Source organism: Hylobates moloch, unplaced genomic scaffold (genome assembly GCF_009828535.3).
Source record: "Hylobates moloch isolate HMO894 unplaced genomic scaffold, HMol_V3 SCAFFOLD_12, whole genome shotgun sequence".
In the NCBI taxonomy this organism is placed as follows: Eukaryota; Metazoa; Chordata; class Mammalia; order Primates; family Hylobatidae; genus Hylobates; species Hylobates moloch.
Genome location: NW_026652287.1, coordinates 3,854,432 through 3,878,270, shown reverse-complemented (window position 1 = coordinate 3,878,270; position 23,839 = coordinate 3,854,432). Strand labels below are relative to the sequence as shown.

Genomic DNA, 23,839 nt, shown 5'->3' with positions numbered 1-23,839 from the left:
CGGTTTCACCATGTTGGCCAGGCTGGTCTCGAACTCCTGACCTCCGGTGATCTGCCCGCCTTGGCCTCCCAAAGTGCTGGCATTACAGGTGTGAGCCACCACACCTGGCCCGCTTCTACCACTTCTTTATGGAACACGGCACCTCCCCCCTAACTTTTGTTTGCCTACTTTCGAAAACACAGTGAGTGTAAAAAGTGTTTGTCTTCCCTCCTAAAGTGGCTGTTAGGAATCTTGTCCCTGCAGGGCTGGGAGCTGACTCTGCAGGAGAAGCCACAAGTCCAGCAGCCTCCTCTTTTTATTTGAAGGGGTGAATGTGTGTGTGCTTTTCTTAAAAATAACGTCAGTGAAATGCCTTTATTTTTAAGTGCTGGGAACTAACTAAACACCGTGTTTATGTGAGGATATGTGCATGCACACGTGCGCACACACGCGCGCACGCCCACACACACACACACACACACACACAACGTTGGCCTTGTGTGTCCTACAAAATGCATCTCTGTATTTTCTTTCCTTTCCTAATTCTGGAAGGAGGTCATCGCGAAATGGTTTTGAGCAAGGACTGCCATGCCTTTGCCTGTTGAAGAGTTGACTGGGACTTGACATTCCAGGATTAGGGAACAGTCGGGGGCATGGGGCTGCCTGAAGGTGCTGCCGGCTCCTGGCGGTGATGGAAATCCCGGTCTGGGGAAGCTTTAGCTCCTCCATGATTTCCAGAGGCCCCCCTCTCAATTTCCAAGCTAGTCTAACACATCCGTAACATACCTGATGACAAGATACGTGGTAGGCAAGTACAGGTCCCAGGTGAGTCCCCTAGAGCTCACACCCCAACTAGATCGCCATCCCTGAAACCCCCATGTCCCCGTCTGGAGCTGCACGTCCAGCCCAGCACGTTAGTTGGCTTGGGTGGAGCAGAGAACACAAAGCAATGAGAGGAAAGGGTAGCAGGGAGAGGCAGCGCAGCAGCAGAGTGTCCCAGACCCTGGTGGGAAGGACTCCAGTGGTCTGAGAGTTTTTTAAATTCATTGCCATAAATTATTAAGAATTCTAAAGCACCTCTTTCACGAGGCACTTTGCTATCTATAGTTAAAGCAGTCCTAGGCAATGGAAAAGTGCACCCTTTGGTTATGGATTTGTTGTTTAAGCAAACAGGTCATAAGCGCCAGGTTCGTGCCTGTTTACACGTAGCCCCGAGCTGTCCTGGGATTTGCTGACACCGAGGCCCTCCGCATCCAATCGTGGTTTACAGTGAGGCCGCCGGTCTTCAGCCTCAGGGGGCCTGTAGCAGAAGCGAAGGCTCTGGGCACCACCGTAGTTTAAGATCCCTGCCTTGTCGGAGGTCTTTCATATCTAAGGGGAAAAGCAACAGCCACCGCCACAAAACCTTGACGTCATCTCAGTGGATGAAAGAATTTGAGTGTCTACCTTTCTAAGGCCGCACTGAATCTAACAAATTACAAGCCCCTTCCAACAACTTACTTACTTCTAGATTTCCCCCGTCCCACTGAAACCTCACAGAACGGGGGCCTCTGGGCAGGTGTTTCGGTGCCTGGTGCTGCAGATAGGCTGGTGTCTTCGCGTGTTGTTTGTTTTTTAACTGTAAGCAGGAAACCACTCCTCTCTGGGAGGGAGAGCTTTTTAGGAAGTGGGGGAGCCCTGTTTCCTAAAAGCCCTGTTTATCAGTGTCCGTGTGTCAATGCTTTACCAAGGCCAGTTTCCAGTTCCTCAGCCGACGTCACTGAACACACAGTGGGGAAGCGATGCAGGTAGACGCAGGCGGAGCCGATTCCCGCACGTTTTACACGGGAACCCGCCACAGGCGCACACGCATGCGCACGTCAGAAACAAGCTCTATTAAATAATACACTTTCTTTTACTTCATGCAGTTCATGCATTCTGATTTTTTAAAAACTGTCCCGGGCTGCCCTTTGTGATGAGATGCTGTTCTATTCTACGCCATTTTGAGAAACGCTTGTTTTTATTTTACCCCAAAATTGATTTTATAATTTGCTACCTAGGGTGTAGTTTGAAAAGCTGTGACTTGGGCGACCCCGTATGGAGGGTCTGTGTGTGGGTCTGTGGGAGTGTTGGACCCGCTAAAGATGTTCTCTGGTTAGGGCCAGTGCACTTGCTGCTTCCTTGGGGGTGAAATTCTCTCTCTGCAGACCTCAGTCTGGCTCAGATGCCACCCTCTCAGACACCCTTCCCCTGACCACTCAACTGAAACTCCCTCTCTTCCGTCATCATTATAACATTTCCAAACATCGATTACTTTTCAGAGTCAAGCATTCAATTTAATTACACTTGTGAATACAGAACTAGGAGGGGACTAAGGCGATTTCGTGCTTGAAGTTGACTATTTCCTGCAGTGTGACTAGTGCACGTGCTGAAGATTGGGAGGTGGATCTGAGAAGTGGGCGAGAGGTCAAGTCTTTGGACACATTAAAATTCTTATTGGAAAGACTATGGCATACAACAGATTTAACACCCTGAATCTCACCACTATTTGTGACATCCAGCGGGAGTGCACTCTGCTTCAGCCCATGTCTTTCTCTGTTAACTGCAAAGCTCAATGAATGAACACACCCTTTAGGTATCAGCTAGACACTTCAGAGGGCTGGAGCTTTTTCTAGGTCACGTTCAGTGCCTCTTAGTACAAAATCATATTGACTGACTTACTGTGTCTTCAAAGAGACAGTCTTTTTTTTTTTTTTTTTTTAAGATGGAGTGTTGCTCTGTTGCCCAGGCTGGAGTGAAGTGGCACGATCTCGGCTCACTGCAGCCTCCACCCCCTGGGTTCAAACTATTCTCCTTCCAAGTAGCTGGGATTATAGGTACATGCCACCACACCTGGCTAATTTTTGTATTTTTAGTAGATACGGGGTTTCACCATGTTGGCCAGGCTGGTCTCGAACTCCTGACTTCAGGTGATCCACCCGCCTCGGCCTCCCAAAGTGTTAGGATTACAGGCGTGAGCCACCGCGCCCGGCCAGCTCAGTCTATTTTTAGGAGGCAATGGCAGCGCATCTACAGCAGCGTTTCCCTCTTGTCCATTTCTGTCCATGAAGCCCCAGTTTGCGGGAAGCCCCAATGAAGAAACCACACCAACTCAGTCCTGAGCCTCCACCCCAGGCATCAGAAACCACCTCTGGCCCAACGCCAGCCAAAAGCTATTGATTAGAAGAAGACAAGGTCTCACTAAGAGAATTCCTGGGCAGGCTGGCGAGCCAGCTTGGATTTAGGCAGAACCAAGACATTCCAGAGGCCAGGATGTCGCGTCAAGAAGCCCTTCATTCAAGGCTTCACACCTGAGAAAATGAGCCCCACCCATGCCTCAGTCTCTGTCATTCTGGGGTCCAGGAAGAGGGCACTGAATTGTCCCGGCCTGGGTCACAGCCCACCCTTTTGTGAGCCTGGAACAGGACCGGCTGGAGGTGCTTCAGGAAAGGCAAGTACAGGCGGGGTGCGGGCTGTGTGGACTTTTGCACTGGCCATTTCTGGGCGCAGCCAGGAGATGGTTGATAGTCAAAGCAGCTTTCTTTGAATATCGTCTCTCTGCTTTTTAATTTGCATTTTCTACTCTACCAGCACTTTATAAAATAGTAGAGTAGCCGGGTGCGGTGGCTCACGTCTGTAATCCTTTTGGGAGGCTGAGGCGGGCGGATTGCTTGAGGTCAGGTGTTCGAGACCAGCCTGGCCAACATGGTGAAAACCCATCTCTACTAAAGTCACAAAATTCGCTGGGTGTGGTGGCACATGCCTGTAATCCCAGCTACTCAGGAGGCTGAGGCAAGGGAATCGCTTGAACCTGGGAGGCAGAGGTTGTAGTGAGCCAAGATTGTGCCATTGCACTCCAGCCTGGGTGACAGAGTGACTCTGTCTCAAAGAAAAAAAAAATAGTAGAGTAGAGATGTTCTTAGATCGCCTAAAATGTCGCTGAGGCTGCATATGTTGTATTTATATTTATTTGTTTATGTTTCTCAGGCTGGTCTGGAAGTCCTGGCCTCGAGCAATCCTCCCACCTTAGTCTCCCAAGTCACTGGGACTGCAGGCTCGTGCCCCCATGCCTAGCACTGTTTTAGTTTTTAGATGCCATACACATGTTCATTTTTGTGGTAATTCTTAGCAATAACTATTTAAAAAGATGGGTCATAGTCCCGTATGAAATCCACGCAATCATTCAATGCTAACCGCTGGCAAGTTAGTTAACACCCCTAGACCACAACCACATGGCTGTGTAGTAGAGTGGTCACACGCATGTTGTGGATTCTGGATCCAGCTACCTGGGTGCACAGGATTTAACTGCTCTGTCCCTCAGTTTCCCCATCTGTAAAATGGGGATGACTGAGCTAATACTACTTGCCTCACAGTTTGCAGCGGGGATTTGATGAGTGAACACTTGGATGGCGCCTGGAATAGTGCATGGTTCCTAGGCAGTATCCTGTGAGTGTTAAATAAAATATCTTTTCTTTTCTTTTTTTGAGACGGAGTCTTGCTCTGCCTCCCAGGCTGGAGTGCAGTGGCCCGATCTTGGCTTACTGCAAGCTCCACCTCCCAGGATCCTGCCATTCTCCGGCCTCAGCCTCCTGAGTAGCTGGGACTACAGGCACCTGCCACCACGCCCGGCTAATTTTTTGTATTTTTAGTAGGGACGGGGTTTCACCGTGTTAGCCAGGATGGTCTCGATCCCCTGAACTCATGATCCGCCCGTCTCAACCTCCCGAAGTGCTAGGATTACAGGGGTGAGCCATCGCGCCCGGCTAATTTTTTTGTATTTTTAGTAGGCACGGGGTTTCACCGTGTTAGCCAGGATGGTCTCGATCCCCTGAACTCGTGATCCGCCTGTCTCGGCCTCCCAAAGTGCTGGAATTACAGGCATGAGCCACCGTGCCGGGCCATAAAATATCTTTTCATGCTGATGTTACCTTTCTGCTTTGACATGCTGAGATTCTGTTTTAGCTGCAGGATGGTTTGAGTGTGGCTTTGGTTTTCTATTAAAGCTTCTTTGATCTCTTAGCTCAACCATTTCAACGAAGCGTATGGTCTCTGCTTGCAGGCGATCATATGTGGGTGCATTTTCTGGTGCTCTTTGATAAGGAGTGAGGTATGCACATTTGGTTTGAGCATGACAGCTTAATGACTTCCCACAATAACTTCTTATATCAGAGATTATTTCCCTTAAGCCTAGGAGTTGTAACAATATATTTTGCTAGAAAATAAATAAGCTTGGAAGGAGGAAATGAGAATTTTCATTGTGGCTTGCGATGCTTTTGCCCTTTAAAATTTCATGACATGTGCTTTCATTAAATAAAAATATCCCCCCCTTCGTTTTTTCTTTATCTCACACTTTGTTCCACATGGCTTCACTAAGAGATTTGAAAGTGAACTGATGTGGAAGGTAAATCCAGAAAAATTTAATGCAGTTTTTAGTTTCAACTTGAAAGTTGCTGTTGTGCCTTAAGTTTTAGATGAAGTGTTTTTGTGGTCTTATAAAATTTGGTTTCTTTCCTTGATAAATTATTTTTCCCTAAATAGTTATTCATGAGAGCAGAGGCATGCTAATAAAATTAAAATAAGAGAAATTTCTAACTAAAAATACTCATAAAATGTGATTTTGAAAATTAGTATGTAGAGCCCAAAAAAGGCTTTCACTGGACTGTGTAGTTTTCTTTTTTTTTTTTTTTTTGAGACGGAGTCTCATTCTGTCGCCCAGGCTAGAGTGCAGTGGCGCAATCTCGGCTCACTGCAACCTCTGCCTCCTAGGTTCACGCCATTCTCCTGCCTCAGCCTCCCAAGTAGCTGGGACTACAGGCACCTGCCACCATGCCCGGCTAATTTTTTATGTTTTTAGTAGAGACGGGTTTTTACCATGTTAGCCAGGATGGTCTCGATCTCCTGACCTTGTGATCCGCCCGCCTTGGCCTCCCAAAGTGCTGGGATTACAGGCGTGAGCCACTGCACCTGGCACTTTTTCATGATAAGATGTTAGGGTTAAAGGGTAATTCAGTTGTTTAGGATAATTCGAGCAAAAGGCTTCAGAAATGGGAAATGGAAAGGTGGGGTCAACTGGAAATCATTCTTTTTGCAGATATGATGAGCATAGAACTGTATGCAGGGCCCTGTGCATGGCCTTGGGAGGGACATGGAGGTAGGAGGAGAAAGTGGGCAAGTATTAAAAGAGGTTGGCCCCTGTGGTAGGACGTGTTACGATAGCGTGGGGTGGAGCTGTTACTTCTGGACAGGGTGATGGGAAAGTGTCTCAGAGAGGGGGCATTGCCTGCATCTCAGAGGATGAATAGGTTTTGGGGACACAGAATGATATTCCTGGTAGAGAGAATGCAGGGACACAGATAGACACTGATATGGTTTGGCTGTGTCCCCACCCAAATCTCATCTTCAATTGCAATCCCATAATCTCCACATGTCCTGGGAGGTAATTTGATCATGGGGTGGTTACCCTCATGCTGTTCTTGTGATAGTAAGTTCTCGAGATCTGATGGTTTTATAAGGGGCTTTCCCCCTTCGCTCTGCACTTCTCCTTGCTGCTGCCATGTGGAGAAAGACGTGTTTGCTTCCCTTCCACCATGATTGTAAGTTTCTAGAGGCCTCCCCAGCCCATTGGAGCTGTGAGTCAATGAAACCTCTTTCCTTTGTCAATTACGCAGTCTTGGATATGTCTTTATTAACAGTGTGAGAACAGACTAATACGGACACGGATGGGGTGTAGTGGGTAAATTAATAAGTAGGTAGGTTTTCCATAATCGACATAAGCTTGTGAACTGTATCTGAGGAAATGCTTTGAACAGAAACCAGAGAGGCAGCAGAGCATAATTTTACAAATTCAGCCCTAGGAGTCAGCCTGAATGTGAATACTGGCTCAGCAACTTTCTAGCTGTGTGATCCTGGTTAAGTTATAGAACTCTCTGAGCTTCAGTGTCTTCATGCATAAAAGGCGGGTAATGATAACCAGGTTGTTGGAAGAAATAAGCTAATGCATGTAAAGGACTTAGCATATGTTCCGCACAGAGTAGGTGGCCGAGAAGTATTCACTGTTAAGAGCAGCGACAGCAGTAAATAAAACAATTGTGTATGGCTATGAATTTTTCTCTTGAATTAGATTTCTAGGAATTCTTTTAAATTTTCTTATGCATCCAAATTGGCTGAAGGCTAACAGCAAATTTTCAGTGACTTAGTGACCTCAGAGATGTCAACGAGCTCAACGTTACCAATCCTTTGGGTTAAGTCTCAGGCTTTCTGGTCATCTGAAGGAGTTGGGGTTTAATACACACGTGAAACATCTCCTTGCCAGAAGAAACAGAAATAAAGTTTCTAGAAAGCAGCATTATTTCAGTTAGTGTTATAAACTGTTGGAGTATCATCATATTCTTCAAACCAACTTGGTTTTTAACTCATAATGCCTACTGGTAAAGTGTAAATGAGAATAGAAATTGAATATGCCTTCACTCCCGGCTCATCAGGAGTAGCAGCTGGGAAGAAACTGCAGGCATAGCAGTAGCAAAATGTGTTTAGACCCTCTGCCTGTGTCTTTGAATAAATGCTTAGAATTTTGTGTTACACTCGCATACATTTAGGAATTTTTTTCAGTATTTTAAAATTCTATTCATTGTCGATAAGACCAGGAGAGGCATGGGTGTTGGTTGTTTTGTTAAAGACTTTGCTGTTGGATGAGCCAGATATGATAACTATATTCTGCGGCTTTGTCCTGAGTGGGCCGGAAGAGGTGAAACAGCACCCTAGGAAGGTCCTCTCAGCACCTCAGTAAGCAAACTTACCTGAGGCCAGGTCGTTGCACAAGACGAGATCATTGCACAAGACGAGGTTGCATAAGTTGATGTCGTGTCATGGCGAGGTTTCTGGTGGTGAGGAGTATGGCTACTGCCCCTGGGAATCCAGGGGTTCCTTTCAGGCAGTCAGGGAGCTTCTCTCTACCTCCCAGTTCTGGAGTTTTCAGAAGTGTGGCAGTGTCACTTAATTTCAGATGTGTACTTAATCTCAAAAGTACACATTTGAGGCCGGGTGCAGCAGCTCACACCTGTAATCCTAGCACTTTGGAAGGCCAAGGTGAGCGGATCACTTAAAGTCAGGAGTTCGAGACCTGCCTGGCCAATATGGCGAAACCCTGTCTCTGCAAAAAAAAAAAAAAAAAAAAAAGAAGTACACATTTGAGATTAAGCTCAGCCGGGCACAGTGGCTCGTGCTTGTAATCCCAGCACTTTGGGAGGCTGAGGCAGGAGCATCACTTGAGCCCAGGAATTCGAGACCAGCTTGGGCCACATACTGAGACCCTGTATTAGTTCTCCCACTGCTATAAAGAACTACCTGAGACTGGATAATTTATAAGGAAAACAGGGTTAATTGGCTCAAGTTCCTCAGGCTGTGTAAGAAGCACAGCCAGGGAATGCCTCAGGAAACTTTCAATCACAGTGGAAGGCGAAGGGGAAGGAGGCGCGTCTTGCCTGTCTGGGTCAGGAGGAAAAGCGCGAGGCGGGAGGTGCCACACACATTTAAACAGCCAAATCTCCTGAGAACTCCATCACGAGCCAACACTGGGGGGTGGTGCTAAATTGTTAGAAACCACCCCATGATCCAGTCACCTCCTACCAGGCCTCACCTCCAACACTGGGGATTACAATTTAACAGGAGATTTGGGTGGGGACACAGATTCAAACAGTATCAGACCCCATTTTTAATATATATATATATATATATATCTTATATATGTACACATATATGTGTATATATATATATATCTTATATATGTACACATATATGTGTACATATATAAGATTAAGCTTGTACTGGTATTTTGTATTGGTGGTGCCGTGTGTATTGGTATTGTACTGGTATTTTGTATTGGTGGTGCCGTCTGTATTGGTATTGTACTGGTATTTTGTATTGGTGGTGCCGTGTGTATTGGTATTGTACTGGTATTTTGTATTGGTGGTGCCGTCTGTATTGGTATTGTACTGGTATTTTGTATTGGTGGTGCTGTCTGTAGCTCTCATTGTTATTTTCTTCTAGTATTTTTCTAATAAGACTTTGACATTTGACTTTTTTCTTCTGCAACACGTATAGCAGTTACTGTGTCCCAGGCACAGTTCTAACAGCAACCAGAGAGGCAGCAGAGCATAGTTTTACAAATTCAGCCCCTGGGGTCGGCCTGAATGTGAATACAGGCTCAGCATTTCATGGCTTCTAAGTCATTTACTCCTCTGAGCAATCTCAAGGTGCTGGAGTTCTCATTGGACAGACGAGCAAACTGACACGCAGAGAGGTCCGCTAATGTGCATGAGGCTAGTTTGGTGCCTGGGTGGCCTTGACCCTGGCCCTCTGTATCTGGAGTCCCCTCAGTCTGGTGCTGCCTCTTTCTGGCCTCCACACATCCACTACGAGTTTGCTTAAAAACTTCTGGCCTGTCTTTGAGGAGCGATAAGTTTAAACACATTGCCATTAATTTTTGCATGAATTCAACAAGTGTGTTATTAGCCTTCAGGGATGCAACAGGATGGAACACAGTCCCTGCCCCAAAGCACCTTTTCCTTCTAGATGCGAAGTAGGAGTCAAGTTGGGACTGGAGGATGTTAGGTTGTGACTAATGAAAAGGCTGCCCCTGGCCTTTAAAAATTGAGGTGGAATTCACATGCCACGAAATTCACCATTTTAGAGTGCACAAGCCAGTGGGCTTTAGTCTATTCACAAAGTTGTGCAACCATCACACCTATCTCATTCCTGAATATTTTTTCTCGCCCCAAGAGGATACCTTCTATCCACTAAGCAGTCACTTCCCATTTCCCCCTCACCCCAATAATCCCCTAATTAGATCCTAAGCAACCCCTGGGTAACCGCTAATCTACTTTCTGTCTCTGTGATTTGCCTGCCCTGGCCATTTCATAGACGTGGAGTCATACACTCTGTGGTCTTTTCTGTCTGGTGTAACTCACGTGGCATCGTGTTTTCCAAGCTCACCCTTGTTGCGGCCTAAGTCGGCACTTCCTGGTCATGGCTGAGTGGCACTCCTTTGTATGGATAGGCACGTCACGTTTACTCATTCATCAGCTGATGATCAGGTCCTGGCCTTTCAAACTGTTTCCGAGAAGTCATCCTGTTAAAAAATATTTCGATATGGTCAGACCTTTTGTCATAGACTTACTAAGGATTCCAACCTATTCTGCCTGAATGATTTTATGACAAAATCCTTCTGCATCATTTAACCAACACTTCCACTGCAATATTTGGTTGTTGTCAAATTGTTCCATTTCTGGAAATGACTCTGTCTCAAGACCTTAAGTTGGCTGAAGGGTTCTCCCTCACCACACTCGGATGCAACCATACAGGCTCCTAACCAGAGCCTATATATATTCTTTGGAACATTCTCTCTCTCCTTTCTCTCTCTCTCTCTCTTTTTTTTTTTTTTTTTTTTTTTTTGAGACAGAGTCTCACTCTGTTACCCAGGCTGGAGTGCAATGCAGTCATCTCAGCTTACTGCAACCTGTGCCCCCCAGATTCAAGCGATTCTTCCGCTTCAGCTTCCCAAGTAGCTGGGATTACAGGTGCTCACTCTACACCCACGCCCGGTCAATTTTTGTGTTTTTAGTAGAGACAGGCTTTCACCACGTTGGCCAGCAGGCGGGTCTCGAACTCCTGATCACATGATCCCTCCTCCTCAGCCTCCCAAAATGCTGGAATTACAGGTGTGAGCCACCAGCGTGAGCCACCGTGCCTGGTCTCTCTCTCTCTCTCTTTTTTTTTTTTTTACTATTATCGTTTTTATTATTTAATAGCTGGGCTCATAGTACCATTTCCTACTTAATTTTTTCCCTGTCTGAATTGTTGAGTCTGGCTCTGCTGCCATTCGATGTAATTCCTGGAGACTTAGCCTCATTTCAGGCTTTTGCTAACGTGTGTCTTTTTTTTTTTTTTTCACTGTTTTAAGGTCATTTATTAGAACACAGTCATTCAGAAGCCATTGAGACATCAGGCAGCAGGAAGGAAGGTGGGGTGGAGCAGGCCCTGTGAAGGACCAAGGACAAAGTAATAGCCACAGTTACAAAATTTCATTTTATTCTGATAAAGACTAATGTGTGCCTGATAACCTAGTGATAATCCACAAGTTTGGTAGTTCACAACATTTTTAGAAAGCACATCCGATTAACATTTAAATAAGGCATTATAGAAAGTTTTATAAAGAATGAAGTGTTTACTGTAATTCTTTTAAGAAACTTTGGTTCATCTTGAAAGATCAATGAATTTTTAAAATATCAGAAGAAAAGGAAAATAAAATTTTTTCCCCAAAAATACATAAGAACTGCTTACTGGCACTTGTATTTTAAGTACCTGGCAAAAAAAATGGAACAGATTTTTAAAGGCAATTAATAACAGCTTGTACGAGGGCTTGTTTCATTTGATTTGGCACCAAGTGAAGTTAAGAGTAAATACGCCGTGGAAGACGCCATCAGGTTTTTCGTCCACCTCTCACACTGCCCCACTTCTCCCAGACCACACAGCACATCAGCAGCCATCCTTGCTGCCCCACTCAGGAATCACTTTAGATTCCAATTTTGTTTGTTTGTTTTTTGTTTTTTTTGAGACAGAGTCTCGCTCTGCCCCCCAGGCTGGAGTGCAGTGGCGCGATCTAGGCTCACTGCAACCTCCACCTCCCGGATTCAAGTGATTCCCCTGCCTCAGCCTCCTGATTAGCTGGGGCTACAGGCGCGTGCCACCAAGCCTGAGTAATTTTTTGTATTTTAGTAGAGACGGGGTTTCACCATGTTGGCCAGGATAGTCTCGATCTCCTGACCTCATGATCCACCCGCCTCGGCCTCCCAAAGTGCTGGGATTATAGGCATGAGCCACCGCGCCCGGCCTAGATTCCAATTTTTAAATGGCTTATCAGATGACACCAACAGAGTTCTTTCCCTTTAAAATAAGTTGGCAGTGAATGCTAACAGTTATCGATTTCTTTGATCAGGAACAAAGAACTCTTTCAGGAAACTCACTTACTTTCATGGTCCTTGTTAACCTATTGTGTAAAGTTTTTTTATTGGCACACCTGTCTACTAATTAGGATTGATTGCTATTTATGCCAAGGGAGCATTTCCTAGGCATGTCTCATCTATGTACTAACCACAAAGTGCGCTTACTTTATTTACATAGGGCCACAGGTTGTCTCTTTTCTCTCTCTCTCTTTTTTTTTTTTTTTTGGCAGGGAGTGGTGCTCTAACTCGTTATTTATCAGGGCAGATCATACATTTGAATCAAAAAGAGAAACCGGCAAGTAGATCCTAAAACACATTTCTTAACCTGAGTCACATCTGAAAACATACAGATTTTAATTACATTTTGTTGAAAATTCATTCAACTTTGGTGCTTGTCCAAGGACTTATATTGTCAATTTCTGACATAAATCATAACCCTCAGTACATACGTATTTTCAAAGGAAACAAGTTATCTTAAAGTAATATTTTTCTATATGCTAATGGCTACATTTTTGTAGCAAATTGAAAATTCTGAGTAAACTGAAAGTGTGCTTAACAACAAAATAAGTACAGCATATATGGATGCATATACATTTCTTAGTAGCAGAGGATTTGTGTCTTACGACAAATCTGTAAACCCAGTTGCTTTCTTTCTGGCGTTTTATATAGTATCTCACCATGTTCCACAACGCTGGAGATGTCTTTTGTGGCATCGATCTGTGCAAACATTTCTGATCACGTATTTTCCCCCAATGACATGTAACTTTTTTTAACTTTATGGGAAAATAAGGAAGCTTTATCAACCACTTATTAACTGAACAAAAAGTGAGATTACTACCAAATGCTCTTTTAATTTTGCTCCAACAGATGTTTTAAAAGTTCAGACATCGCTGATGTTTTTGAGGATAGCTGCATAAAATACACTAGATGATTTCAAAGGGTGAATCTTAGTATCTGACTCATTTGGCTCATCCTTAGTATCTAGAATAAAATCAGTAGAAATAAAAGTCATACGATTTTCAAAGAATTCATACATACTGGAAGTCTTAGGAAAAGCAGCTTCTAAATGCAAGGACTATGAGGTTTGCCCACCTTCCTACTAATAGTTCCACACATTGCTCCTTATGGAGTAACTGAAGCTTCCTGGCTTGTTTGAGGAACTTTAGTTTGTAGAAAAGCACATCCACAGGGCCAAATCTTGTTGGTTTCTGTTCCGGGGAATGTTTCCAACACCACTTTTTTTCTGGTAATATTCCAGGACTGGCTTTGTTTGGCTTCATAAGCCTTTAGTCTCTTGAGAACCATCTCTGGTTTATCATCCTCACGCTGAATGAGAGGCTCCCCTGTCACAGCATCAATGCCCACAGTTTTGGGAGGGTTGAATTCAATGTTGTAGACTCGGCCACTGGCGGGATGAATCCAGTGAGCAGTAAGGCGTTGTTTAATGACCTCGAAGGACATATTCAGGTTAATCACTGTGTCGATCTGATCAGCTCTATCTAGGGCTTCTTTCTGCCTGTGGAAGTGTCCTTAGAAAACTATCCAACAGCTAGACTGGGTGAGATTTTACAGCTCCTGAAGGGCCAGCCAAGATGACATCATTTGGGATGAGTTTCCCTTGGTCAAGGAAAGCCTTGGCTAACACGTCAATTTCTCTCTCTCTCTCTCTCCATATATATATATATACACACACACACATAGTTCTGTGGTACATGTGCACAATGTGCAGGTTTGTTACACAGGTATACATGTGCCATATTGATTTGCTGCACCTATCAACTCATCATTGACATGAGGTATTTCTCCTAACGCTCTCCCTCCTCCAGCCCCCGACCCCCAGCAGGCTCCAGTGTGTGATGTTCCCCTCCCTGTGTCCATGTGTTCTCATTGTTCCACTCCCACGTATGAGTGGGAACATGTACAATGCCAATTTCTGCGCCCCGCAGCATGTTGTCCTGGGGCAGGTCCCCGCTGGAGAGGTGCTTTAGCTCGAAGTATTGGGTGATACGTGACGACACGGTGCCCTTGCCTGACCCTGGGGCCCCCACGATCACTGCACGCAGCAGCCGCGAGGACACCCCCATGGCCACAGACCGAGGCCCACGCCGCGCTGGCACCAGGGCTTTGGCCTGGCCCGTGCTGGCCAGCTGGCAGCGCCACTAGCAGGCGGCAACCGCTGACATTTATCTTTGTCTCTTTTCAGGTCGATCCAGTGTTTACAAGGGAAGTGAAAGCCAAAGTGAAAAGGTAAGAGTTGGTGGAGACCAGTCATTTTGCAGAACAGGAAGAATGGCCCCTGGGTTACCTGAACTTTCATTTATCCAGTCCCAGGCACTATTCCAAGCAGCTTCCAAGTGTTTCCTCATGCATCGTCCTGGTGAGCCCCTGGCATCCCAGGCACTATTATTTGCCCAGGGAAAGGCCAATAAAAATCACTCTGTGATTATAATTTTTAACGGATCACATTGGCCAAAATGGAAAGATTTAAACTCTCAAGGGTTTGGAAGAATGGAGGGGTATCGCCCTTTGTCACAGCCTGCCTGGAGAGCAATCTGTTGGTGTGTTGGTTATAAGCTGCATTTGTCGGCCAGGAGCCCAACAGCACAGGCTTGAACAGATTGAAGTTGCATTGCTCACTTCAACAAGTCTGAGGGTGGTCAGTCAAGGAGCAAAATGGAGGCTTCCCTGAGACCCCAGGGATTTGTCTCCTGTCTCTGTCCTGCCTTCCTCAGCCTGTGGCTCCCATCCTGAAGGTGACATGGTGGCTATAGAGCTGTGTCATCAGTCTGCGTTTTAAGTGGGGCAATGGGAATGAGCAGACCAGAAGGATGTAGGTCTTATTTGGGTCAGTCCCCTGTAAAGTGGTGTCCTCACAGCCCCAGGATTCCAGCCAGACTCATTGGCCACACCAACTGCAAAGGGCACTGACAAAAACTGGTTTTTCCCCATCTATAATCAGGGATCTTTAGATTGCTCCTAGGTCCAGATGCATGTGTGCAAAAGTATCACCTGCTCGGGGAAGGGAGGCCTGGCAGAGCCATGAGAGTGGTGGCCAGCGGTGGGGACGGGGAAGGTCAAAGAAAGGCAAAGATTTACATTGCGTGGTGAAAAAATAGAACAAAGCAAAATGTCTATGACAAAATAGCTGTTAGCGCTGTGTGCTGGGAACAGGGCTTTTGTGACATTATTGTCTCTATTTAGTATTTCTATTTACATTCTTTTTGTTGTTGTTGTTGAGACAGTTTCGCTCTGTTGCCCATGCTGGAGTGCAGTGGCGCGATCTCGGCTCACTGCAAGCTCCACCTCCTGGGTTCACACCATTCTCCTGCCTCAGTCTCCTGAGTAGCTGGGACTACAGGCACCCGCCACTGCGCCCAGCTAATCTTTTGTATTTTTAGTAGAGAGAGGGTTTCACCGTGGTCTCAATCTCTTGACCTCGTGATCACCTGCCTCAGCCTCCCAAAGTGCTGGGATTACAGGCGTGAGCCACTGTGCCTGGCCTCTTTTTTTTTTTTTTTTTTTGAGACCTAGTCTTGCTCTGTCACCCAGGCTGGAGTGCAATGTTGCGATCTCAGCTCACTGCAATCTCCGCCTCCCGGGTTCAAGCAATTCTCCTGCCTCAGCCTCCCAAGTAGCTGGGATTACAGGTGCACACCAACACGCCTGGCTAATATTTGTATTTTTAGTAGAGATGGGGTTTCGCCATGTTCGCCAGGCTGGTCTCAACCTTCTGATCTCAGGTGATCCACCCGCCTCGGCCTCCCAAAGTGCTGGGATAACAGGTGTGAGCCACTGCACCTGGCCTATTTCTATTCTTATTGTCTCATTAGTATTTTAAAGAATTATTTGAAAAAAAGTTGAATTTTTAGAAAAATGTTCTCTAAATCATGCAGAGAAACTGGTACAAACCTTTTCTCTGACTCTTCTAGTCCTTGAGAGCAGGTGTCTTTATTGAGCATATTGAAAACAAAAGCAGACTTAAGCAACTCCCTGCCTCCCTTGTCAGGGACATGAGCTGTAAGGATTTCCACCCCAGTATAGTTCTCCTGGCTGAACGCTTGCTCAACAATGCTTATTTGCTGATCTAGAGTATTACACCCAAATTGTCATCTCTCCTCCTCTCAGCTGCCGACCCATGAGATTCTTGGAATCAGAGCCACTCTTCCTGCTTTGTATTTCAGGTCCCCTGGGGTACGACTGATTGGAGAGATGCCTCAAGAAGATCTGCACGCGGTGGTGAAGAATTGCTTCGTGGTGGTGAATAGCTCTGTCTCTGAAGGCATGTCAGCTGCAATTTTGGAGGTAATTATGTATCTCGAGTACTGAAAGTGGGAGTATGAAAATATCCATCACTCCTCCTCTTATTTATGGAGGTGACGTCTTTGTCAATAACATTCTGCAATTCTCAAAGCTAAAAAGGCCAAGCAGCTTACCTGTTGGAGTTCAAAAGTACTTTTGAAGTTCTATCTGGAAGTTTAAATATATCATTTCATTTCTCATTGCTGTTTCTCCTTGCCAGCTACGATGTAAAATAAAACTGGGATAGCATTGCCTCTCTGACCCTCTAAATATCTCTGATAGGAAGGCAGCTAAGGTTACAAAAGATTGGGACAGGAAACAGGATGAAGGTATTTTTGCAGGAAGCCTCCTTTTACTTGATCTTTTCTCTTTCTTTTCCATATGTTCTGTAATTCCAGAATTTAAGGGAGGAGAAGAAAGGGCTGGACTGTGCAGGTGGCAGGAGACAGGGGCAGGGCAGTAATCATAGATGACGGGGTGGCGTGGCGGCCAGGGTGGATCTCATCTCTTCATCTAGCAGTCAGCTCTAGAAAATCACTTCATCTTTTTTGACAAAATGTGTCTATCCCAGCACCACTCTGCAATTCCCCACCAGCGTATCTGTGTTTTCAGGACCGAGGCTGGAGTGGGAAGGCCGTGCTCGTGAAGCCTGGGCAGGCCCTGGCTGGGCCGTGTCCGCTCTTCTGTAAAAGATCCTGGCAATCCTCGCATCCCCTTTGCAATGGGACCACCTACAACATCTCTTCTCCTCCTTGAGAGGTTTTTTGACTGGGGTATTTAACCATTATCTTTGGTGCTTGATGTTAGGTCCTAGAGAGAATCACCAGCATGTGTCTCACAGAAAAAGATGTTCCTTCTCTTGTTTTGTTGTTAGTTCATTGCCTTGGGGGCTCCTGAAGAATGAACCCAGAAAAGGGCAGGCTGGGCTCGCTCACACCAACGCCAGCCTTTAGCACTGGGTTTTCCTCATGCGATTAAAGCACCCAGTACCGCATGCATGGTACCCCTGGTGGTTCTCAGCACACACACTGCACACGACAGACATGGCATAAATAAGCATTGATGGACACATGGTAAAGCCTGTTTTCCTGTCGAAAGGAAACACGTGGCCACTGCTTCCTGAGGTCTTTGATCCTGCTTTCATGTGTTCCTTCTGAATACGTGGATTTCTTATGTCAGTGTCTACTTAGGTTAATGCTGTTACTTTATCATAAGTCTTTGGGATATCCATGTATCCCCCTTGGATACTGGGTGTACTGAACTTACTGACAAAAGTTAAGATCTGCAAACCTTCGGGGTCCAGAGAGAACATGGCAAATAAACTAGGAAAAACATCCTCTCCTTACATTTGAGAAATGACTGACGTTGTATGCATAATATTTGCTCTTAATTTGGCATCATTTATAAAAGAAAAAAAGAACCAAAGAAAAAAACACACAGGGAGATGGTAGAAGCTGTGTGTCCATGCCCATGAATCTGCTGTTAGGTGCTTTCAAAGCACAGAGTGTGAGTTTGTAACGTGATCATCCTCAGCCAGATGTCAGCACCTCCGCTTAGGGGTTGTCGCTAGTATTAATCTCCACTGTCCTTTGAATCAGCTCCCAACCGCAGTCCTCGGAGCAATACATTTTATTCATCATGTTGGCTTTAAAAGTGTATATGCTTATGGTACCAGTATTTGAACTATTGTGAATTGCTCCTTTGTAGGTAAATATACATTTTTTTTTTTCAACTTCTTAAGGAAAGGTAGAATGAAATTCGGAAATAATTTTATAACCGGCACACACAGCACTTCACTGCGGATGAATCGCTGTCAAACCTCATTTACTTCAAAGCAAAGGCAGCTGTTAGCAATTCCGACTGCCTTAAAATGTTGATGTTGTGTTCCTTTTGAAAACTCCAAAATAACCTTTGGGTGAAGGGTTTTGAATGAAACTGATTTTAGAGGAGTGCTAAGGGTGCATTTCATTAGAATCAATTCAGATAGCCACAGTGTTTAATCATGGAATAAGTGCCTATCACTTTTGAAGGAAGTGACCTTTTGACCTTTCGGAATTAGCTGTATTTTCCCATGGAAGCATAGAAACATCCCATTTGCAGAAACACGTTTCTTACTGATAAACTCCAAAAATCAAACTTTAGCTGGATGCGTGGGCAGCAGGGTGAACACTTCTACAACTAATCAGTTGTTTCCACTTTTGAGCTTTTTTACGGAGTTGAATCCTGCAGAGAATTACATTGAAAGTATATAAACAATTATTTGCTTATCCCAGCCATCATGATTAGGCTCTTTTCCCGGCCCTAGAACACACACACGCAAGCACACACACACGTACATGCGCGCACACACAGGCATACACACACACACGCTCACACACATGCACCTACAGATGCATGCATGCACACACATGCCCACACACAGGCACACACACAGGCACACACACACACAGGCACACACACACGCTCACACACATGCACCTACAGAAGCATGCATGCACACACGTACACATGCACATGCACACGCACGTACACATACGTGTACACACACACACACACTCTGCCTGAGAGAGGAAGCCCATCTTCTAAAGCAGAGAGGAGCACCTGCAGGAAGGAGGTGATTCCTGGCCTCTTGGCTTCCAGACTCCAGCCCTAGTGATTGAAATAGGATGTGAGGGCATTCAAAGGGAGCTGCGACTCTGTGTCGCTTTAACCTCGACTAGTTTGTAAATGTGTGTGTGTTTGTGTTTGTAAGTGTGTGTGTGGATACGGCAGTGTGATGCCTTTCCCACTTTGAAAAGTGAAGGGCCTTTTGAGTTTTCATCGTTAGGAAGATGCTACTGGCATGTATTTGGGATGGAGCAGCTGTAGGGAGGTGGGGTGCCGGTTCAAGGTGCCAGAATGTAGCTAATTCTGAAAGGTCAAAAGATCACTTCCTTCAAAAGTGATAGACACTTATTCCATGATTGAACACTTTGGCTATCTGAATTGATTCTAATCAATTCATTGCATCAGAGTTGTACCCAAATGCCGTTGGCACCCCCATTGAGAATCACTGTAACCCCAATTATGTAAGATCCGAATGTGCTGTGGGCATGTGTAGCCCAACTCCATTGCCACGTGACAAGCAATGCTTGTTTGACTTGACAGACGCTCAGTAAAGACCATTAAAATGCAAGCCAACCTCTCTGCAAGAAAATCTAGACATGGTGGTTTCCAGCCCCAGGTGTGCACCAGAATTACCTTGAAGCTTAAAAAAACCATAAATACAGGTGATGGTGCCCACCCCTCACAGATCAGCTTCACTTGTTTTGGGGAGGGGCCTGGCTGCTGAGTGTCTTATGACTGTTCTGCAGGGTAGAACAGAGGCACTGTCTCTGGAAACCTTTATCATCTCTGCTGAAAATGGCATCCTAGCCACAAAGGCTTTTACAAAGAGTCTCATATGAAGTTTCCTTCTGCCTGATAAGAGCTTGGAGAGCTCATCTGGGGAAAATAAGAAATCAAGTGAGTTCTCATAGGAGCAGAGAGTAGAATGGTGTGTAGCAGAGACTGGGAGTGTGGGGAGTGGGGAGATGTTGGTTGAAGGACCTGAACTTCCAATTAGGAGGAATAAGTTCAAAAGATCTGTATTGCACATCATGGTGACTACAGTTAATAACAATATATTGTATCCTTGAAAATTGCTAAGAGTAGATCTTAAGTGTTCTCACCACACAAACAAGTATGAAGTAATGCATATGTTAATTAGCTTGCTTTAGCCATCCCACGGGGTGGATGTGTATGAAAACATCGTGTTGTGGCCGGGCGCGGTGGCTCACATCTATAATCCCAGCACTTCGGGAGGCTGAGGCGGGTGGATCACCTGAGGTCAGGAGTTCGAGACCAGCCTGGCCAACATGATGAAACCCTGTCTCTACTAAAAATACAAAAATGAGCCGGGTGTGATGACGTGCACCTGTAATCCCAGCTACTAGGGTGGCAGAGGAAGGAGAATTGCTGGAACCTGGTAGGCGAAGGTTGCAGTAAGCTGAGATCACACCACTGTACTCTAGCCTGGGTGACAGAGCGAGACTCCATCTCAAACAAAACAAAACAAAACAAAACAAAAACACATCATGTTGTACACTGTAAATGTAGGCGATTTTTGCTTGCCAGTTTTTTTTTTTTTTTTTTCTAATCAAGTGAGTTCAAACACAAAGGTGTCAGGTGCATCTTGGATCCTGACATTTCACTTGTGTTAGTCCCAGAGTGGGGTCCCTGACACTGGCTCTGAACCGCTTTCCGTCCCAAGCCTGTGAGTCACGCACGGTGCCCCCCTGTGGACTCACAGGGCATGTTCTGAGGTCGAGCACACCCACCTCTGTGCACTGTCCACCCAGGCACCGCCCATCTCCGTCAGGCCCGGCTGCACAGCGTTACCATTGTCCAGGAGTTCTTCTCTCCTGAAGACGTTTCCTTTGTGAAAGGCACATTTTGTTGGTTTTCCGAGAGTTGACTTCAGAACTAGTTTTCTGTAAATGTGCAACCCTCAGATTCCACTGAAGTCTCTTCACCCTCTGTTCATTTCACAACGTCGTGAGCGGGTTGCGTTGCGTCTTTTCTGCTGAACTGCGGTTTTCCTTGGAGGCAGGGCCGTGCCCACCACAGTGTGGAATCCTCCCCTACGTCTCCCCTGGCCGTGGACCATCAGATGGGATGAGTGTGTTCATGCCTTCTGTCATTCAGCAGAAATGTGTAGAGTGCCAGGTCTGTCAGTCCCTGGAGATGCTGCAGCAGGCAGATGCTAAAGGGCCTTGTTATCATGGAACCCATGTCCTTGCGAGGGACGGAAAGAAGGACTGGGAGACGGGCAGGAAGCAGGCAAATGGAAGAGTGAACAGAGAACTTGAGGATGTAGTAAGTGCTGAGGAGGAAGCGCAGCAGCACGACACGACAGTGGGCGGTGGGGATGTGCTCAGGGAGGCTCCATGCTGTCATGGGCTGAACTGTGGCCCCTCCCCAAATGCCTGTGTTGAAGTCCTCACCCCGAGTGTCTCAGAATGGGAACGTATTTGGAGATAGAGGTAATCAAGTTAGAATGAGGTCCCTGGGCAGGGGTGTGGCCGAAAAGAGAAATTTCTTTCTTTCTTTTTTTTTTTTTGAGATAAAGTTTTGCTCTTGTTGCCCAGGCTGCAGGGCAATAGCCGATCTCGGCTCACCCCAACCTCCACCTCCCAGGTTCAAGTGATTCTCCTGCCTCAGCCTCCCAAGTAACTGGGATGACAGGCATGTGCCACCACGCCCAGCTAATTTTGTATTTTTTTTTAGTAGAGATGGGGTTTCTCCATGTTGGTCAGGCCTGGTCTTGAACTCCCGACTTCAGGTGAGCCGCCTGCCTCGGCCTCCCAAAGTTCTGGGATTACAGGTGTGAGCCACCACGACTGGCTTTTTTTTTTGACAGACTCTTTCTGTTGCCCAGGCTGGAGTGCAGTGGCACGTTCTTGGCTCACTGCAGCTTCCGCCTCCCCGGTTCAAGTGATTCTTGTGCCTTAACCTCCCGAGTAGCTGGGACCACAGGCGTGCACCACCATGCCCAGCTAATTTTGTTTCTATTTTTAGTAGAGACGGGGTTTCACCATGTTAGCCTAGCTGGTCATGAACTCCTGGCCTCAAGTGATCCTCCCACCTCAGCCTCACACAGTGCTGGGATTACAGGCTGATGTTGAGCGTCTTTTCGTGTGCTTATTGCCCTATTTATACCTTCTCTGAAGAAGTATCTAGTCAAACCCCCAACCCACTTTTTCACTGTGTTCTCCTTTTATTTTTGAGTTGTAAGAGTTCTTTATATACTATAGATACAAATCTATCAGCCTATCAGATATTTATTTCCTAAATATTTCCTCCCATTCTGTAGATTGTCTTTTCACTTTCTTATTGGTTTCCATTGAAGCTCAAAAGTTTTTAATTTTTATTATTTTATGTTTTGTAGAAAAAGGAGCTCACGGTATTGCCCAGGATGGCCTCAAACTCCTGGCCTCAAGAAATTTTCCTGCCTCAGTCTCCCAAAGTGCTGGAATTATAGGCATGAGCCACTGCACCTGGTTGAAAGTTTTTAATTTTGAGGAAGTCCAATCTTCCTATTTTCTTGTTGTTGCTTGTGTTTTTGATGCCATATCTAAGAAGGCTTTGCCTAACCCACAGTCTTAAAGACTTAACTTGTGTATTTCTCGCCAAGAATTTTATGGTTTTAATTTGTCCGTTATGTCTGTGATCCATTTTGAGTGAATTTTGTGTGTGTGGAGTGAGGAAGGGGCAAGATTCCAAATTCCTTCCTTCTTTGGCATGTGCACACTAACAATGACTAATATAGCTTTTTTTTTTTCTTCTCCGAAACAGAGTCTCACTCTGTTGCCCAGGCTGGAGTGCAGTGATGCAATCTCGGCTCACTGCAACCGCCGCCTCCCGGGTTCAAGTGATTCTCCTGCCTCAGCCTCCCAAGTAGCTGGTATTGCAGGCACATGCCACCACGCCTGGCTAATTTTTGTCTTTTTAGTAGAGAAGGGTTTCACCATGTTGGCCAGGCTCGTCTGGAACTCCTGGCCTCAGGTGATTTGCCTGCCTTGGCCTCCCAAAGTGCTGAGATTACAGCCATGAGCCACTGCACCCAGTCTAATATAGCTTTAATATAATTTTACTTTACGTTATCTCGAGGTCTGGTCCTAAGCTGATCTGTTTTTTTTTTTTTTTTTTTTTGAGACGGAGTCTTGCTCTGTCGCCCAGGCTGGAGTGCAGTGGTGTGATCTCAGCTCACTGCAAACTCCGCCTCCCAGGTTCGCCATTCTCCTGCCTCAGCCTCCCGAGTAGCTGAGACTACAGGCGCCTGCCACCACGCCCAGCTAATTTTTTGTTTTTATATTTTTAGTAGAGATGGGGTTTCACCGTGTTAGCCAGGATGGTCTCGATCTGCTGACCTCGTGATCCGCCCGCCTCGGCATCCCAAAGTGCTGGGATTACAGGCGTGAGCCACTGTGCCCAGCCTAATATAGCTTTAATATAATTTTAATTTGCTTTATCTCGAGGTCTGGTTCTAAGGTCACCTGTTTTTCACTTGGGATTTATGGGTGTAGAATGCGTTCTCAAGACCTGGGACAGGTCACTATGCTCTATAAAACTTACTGAGTCAGGTAGGAAGCCCATCTGCTACTGTAATCTCATTTGCAGTTATAACAATGCCCAGAGACAGATGTAAATTCTGTAGTATTAACCGTTTAATCTGGACAAGCACGGTGGCTCACACCCGTAATCCCAACAGTTTGGGAGGCCAAGGTGGACGGATTGCTTGATCCCAGGAGTTTCAGATGAGTGTGGAAAACATAGCACGACCCATCGCTACAAAAAAGTTTTAAAAACATTAGCTGAGGATGGTGGCATGTGCCTGTAGTCCCAGCTACTAGAGAGGCTGAGGTGGGAGGATTGCTGGAGCCCAGGAGATGAATGTTGCAGTGAGCTGAGATTGAGCCACGGCATTCCAGCCTGGGCAACAGAGTGAGACCCTGTCCCCTCTT

At 45.8% G+C, this 23,839-nt stretch overlaps 1 protein-coding gene and 1 pseudogene across 6 annotated transcripts in view; one reads left to right on the top strand and one right to left on the bottom strand.

Moving 5' to 3' along the window:
- Positions 1 to 23,839, top strand: part of GLT1D1 (glycosyltransferase 1 domain containing 1) — a 187,684-nt gene that overhangs the window by 83,795 nt on the left and 80,050 nt on the right. For all 6 annotated transcript variants that reach the window (XR_009209161.1, XR_009209162.1, XM_032168280.2 and 3 more), the window contains 2 exons: positions 14,200 to 14,243; positions 16,178 to 16,298. Coding sequence is in view for 4 of the 6 variants with exons in the window: in XM_032168280.2 (XP_032024171.1) it covers positions 14,200 to 14,243; positions 16,178 to 16,298 (165 nt within the window). In the remaining 2 variants the exon portion in view is untranslated. The remainder of the gene's footprint in view (positions 1 to 14,199; positions 14,244 to 16,177; positions 16,299 to 23,839) is intronic.
- LOC116477695 (GTP:AMP phosphotransferase AK3, mitochondrial-like) lies at positions 13,119 to 14,080 on the bottom strand (annotated as a pseudogene).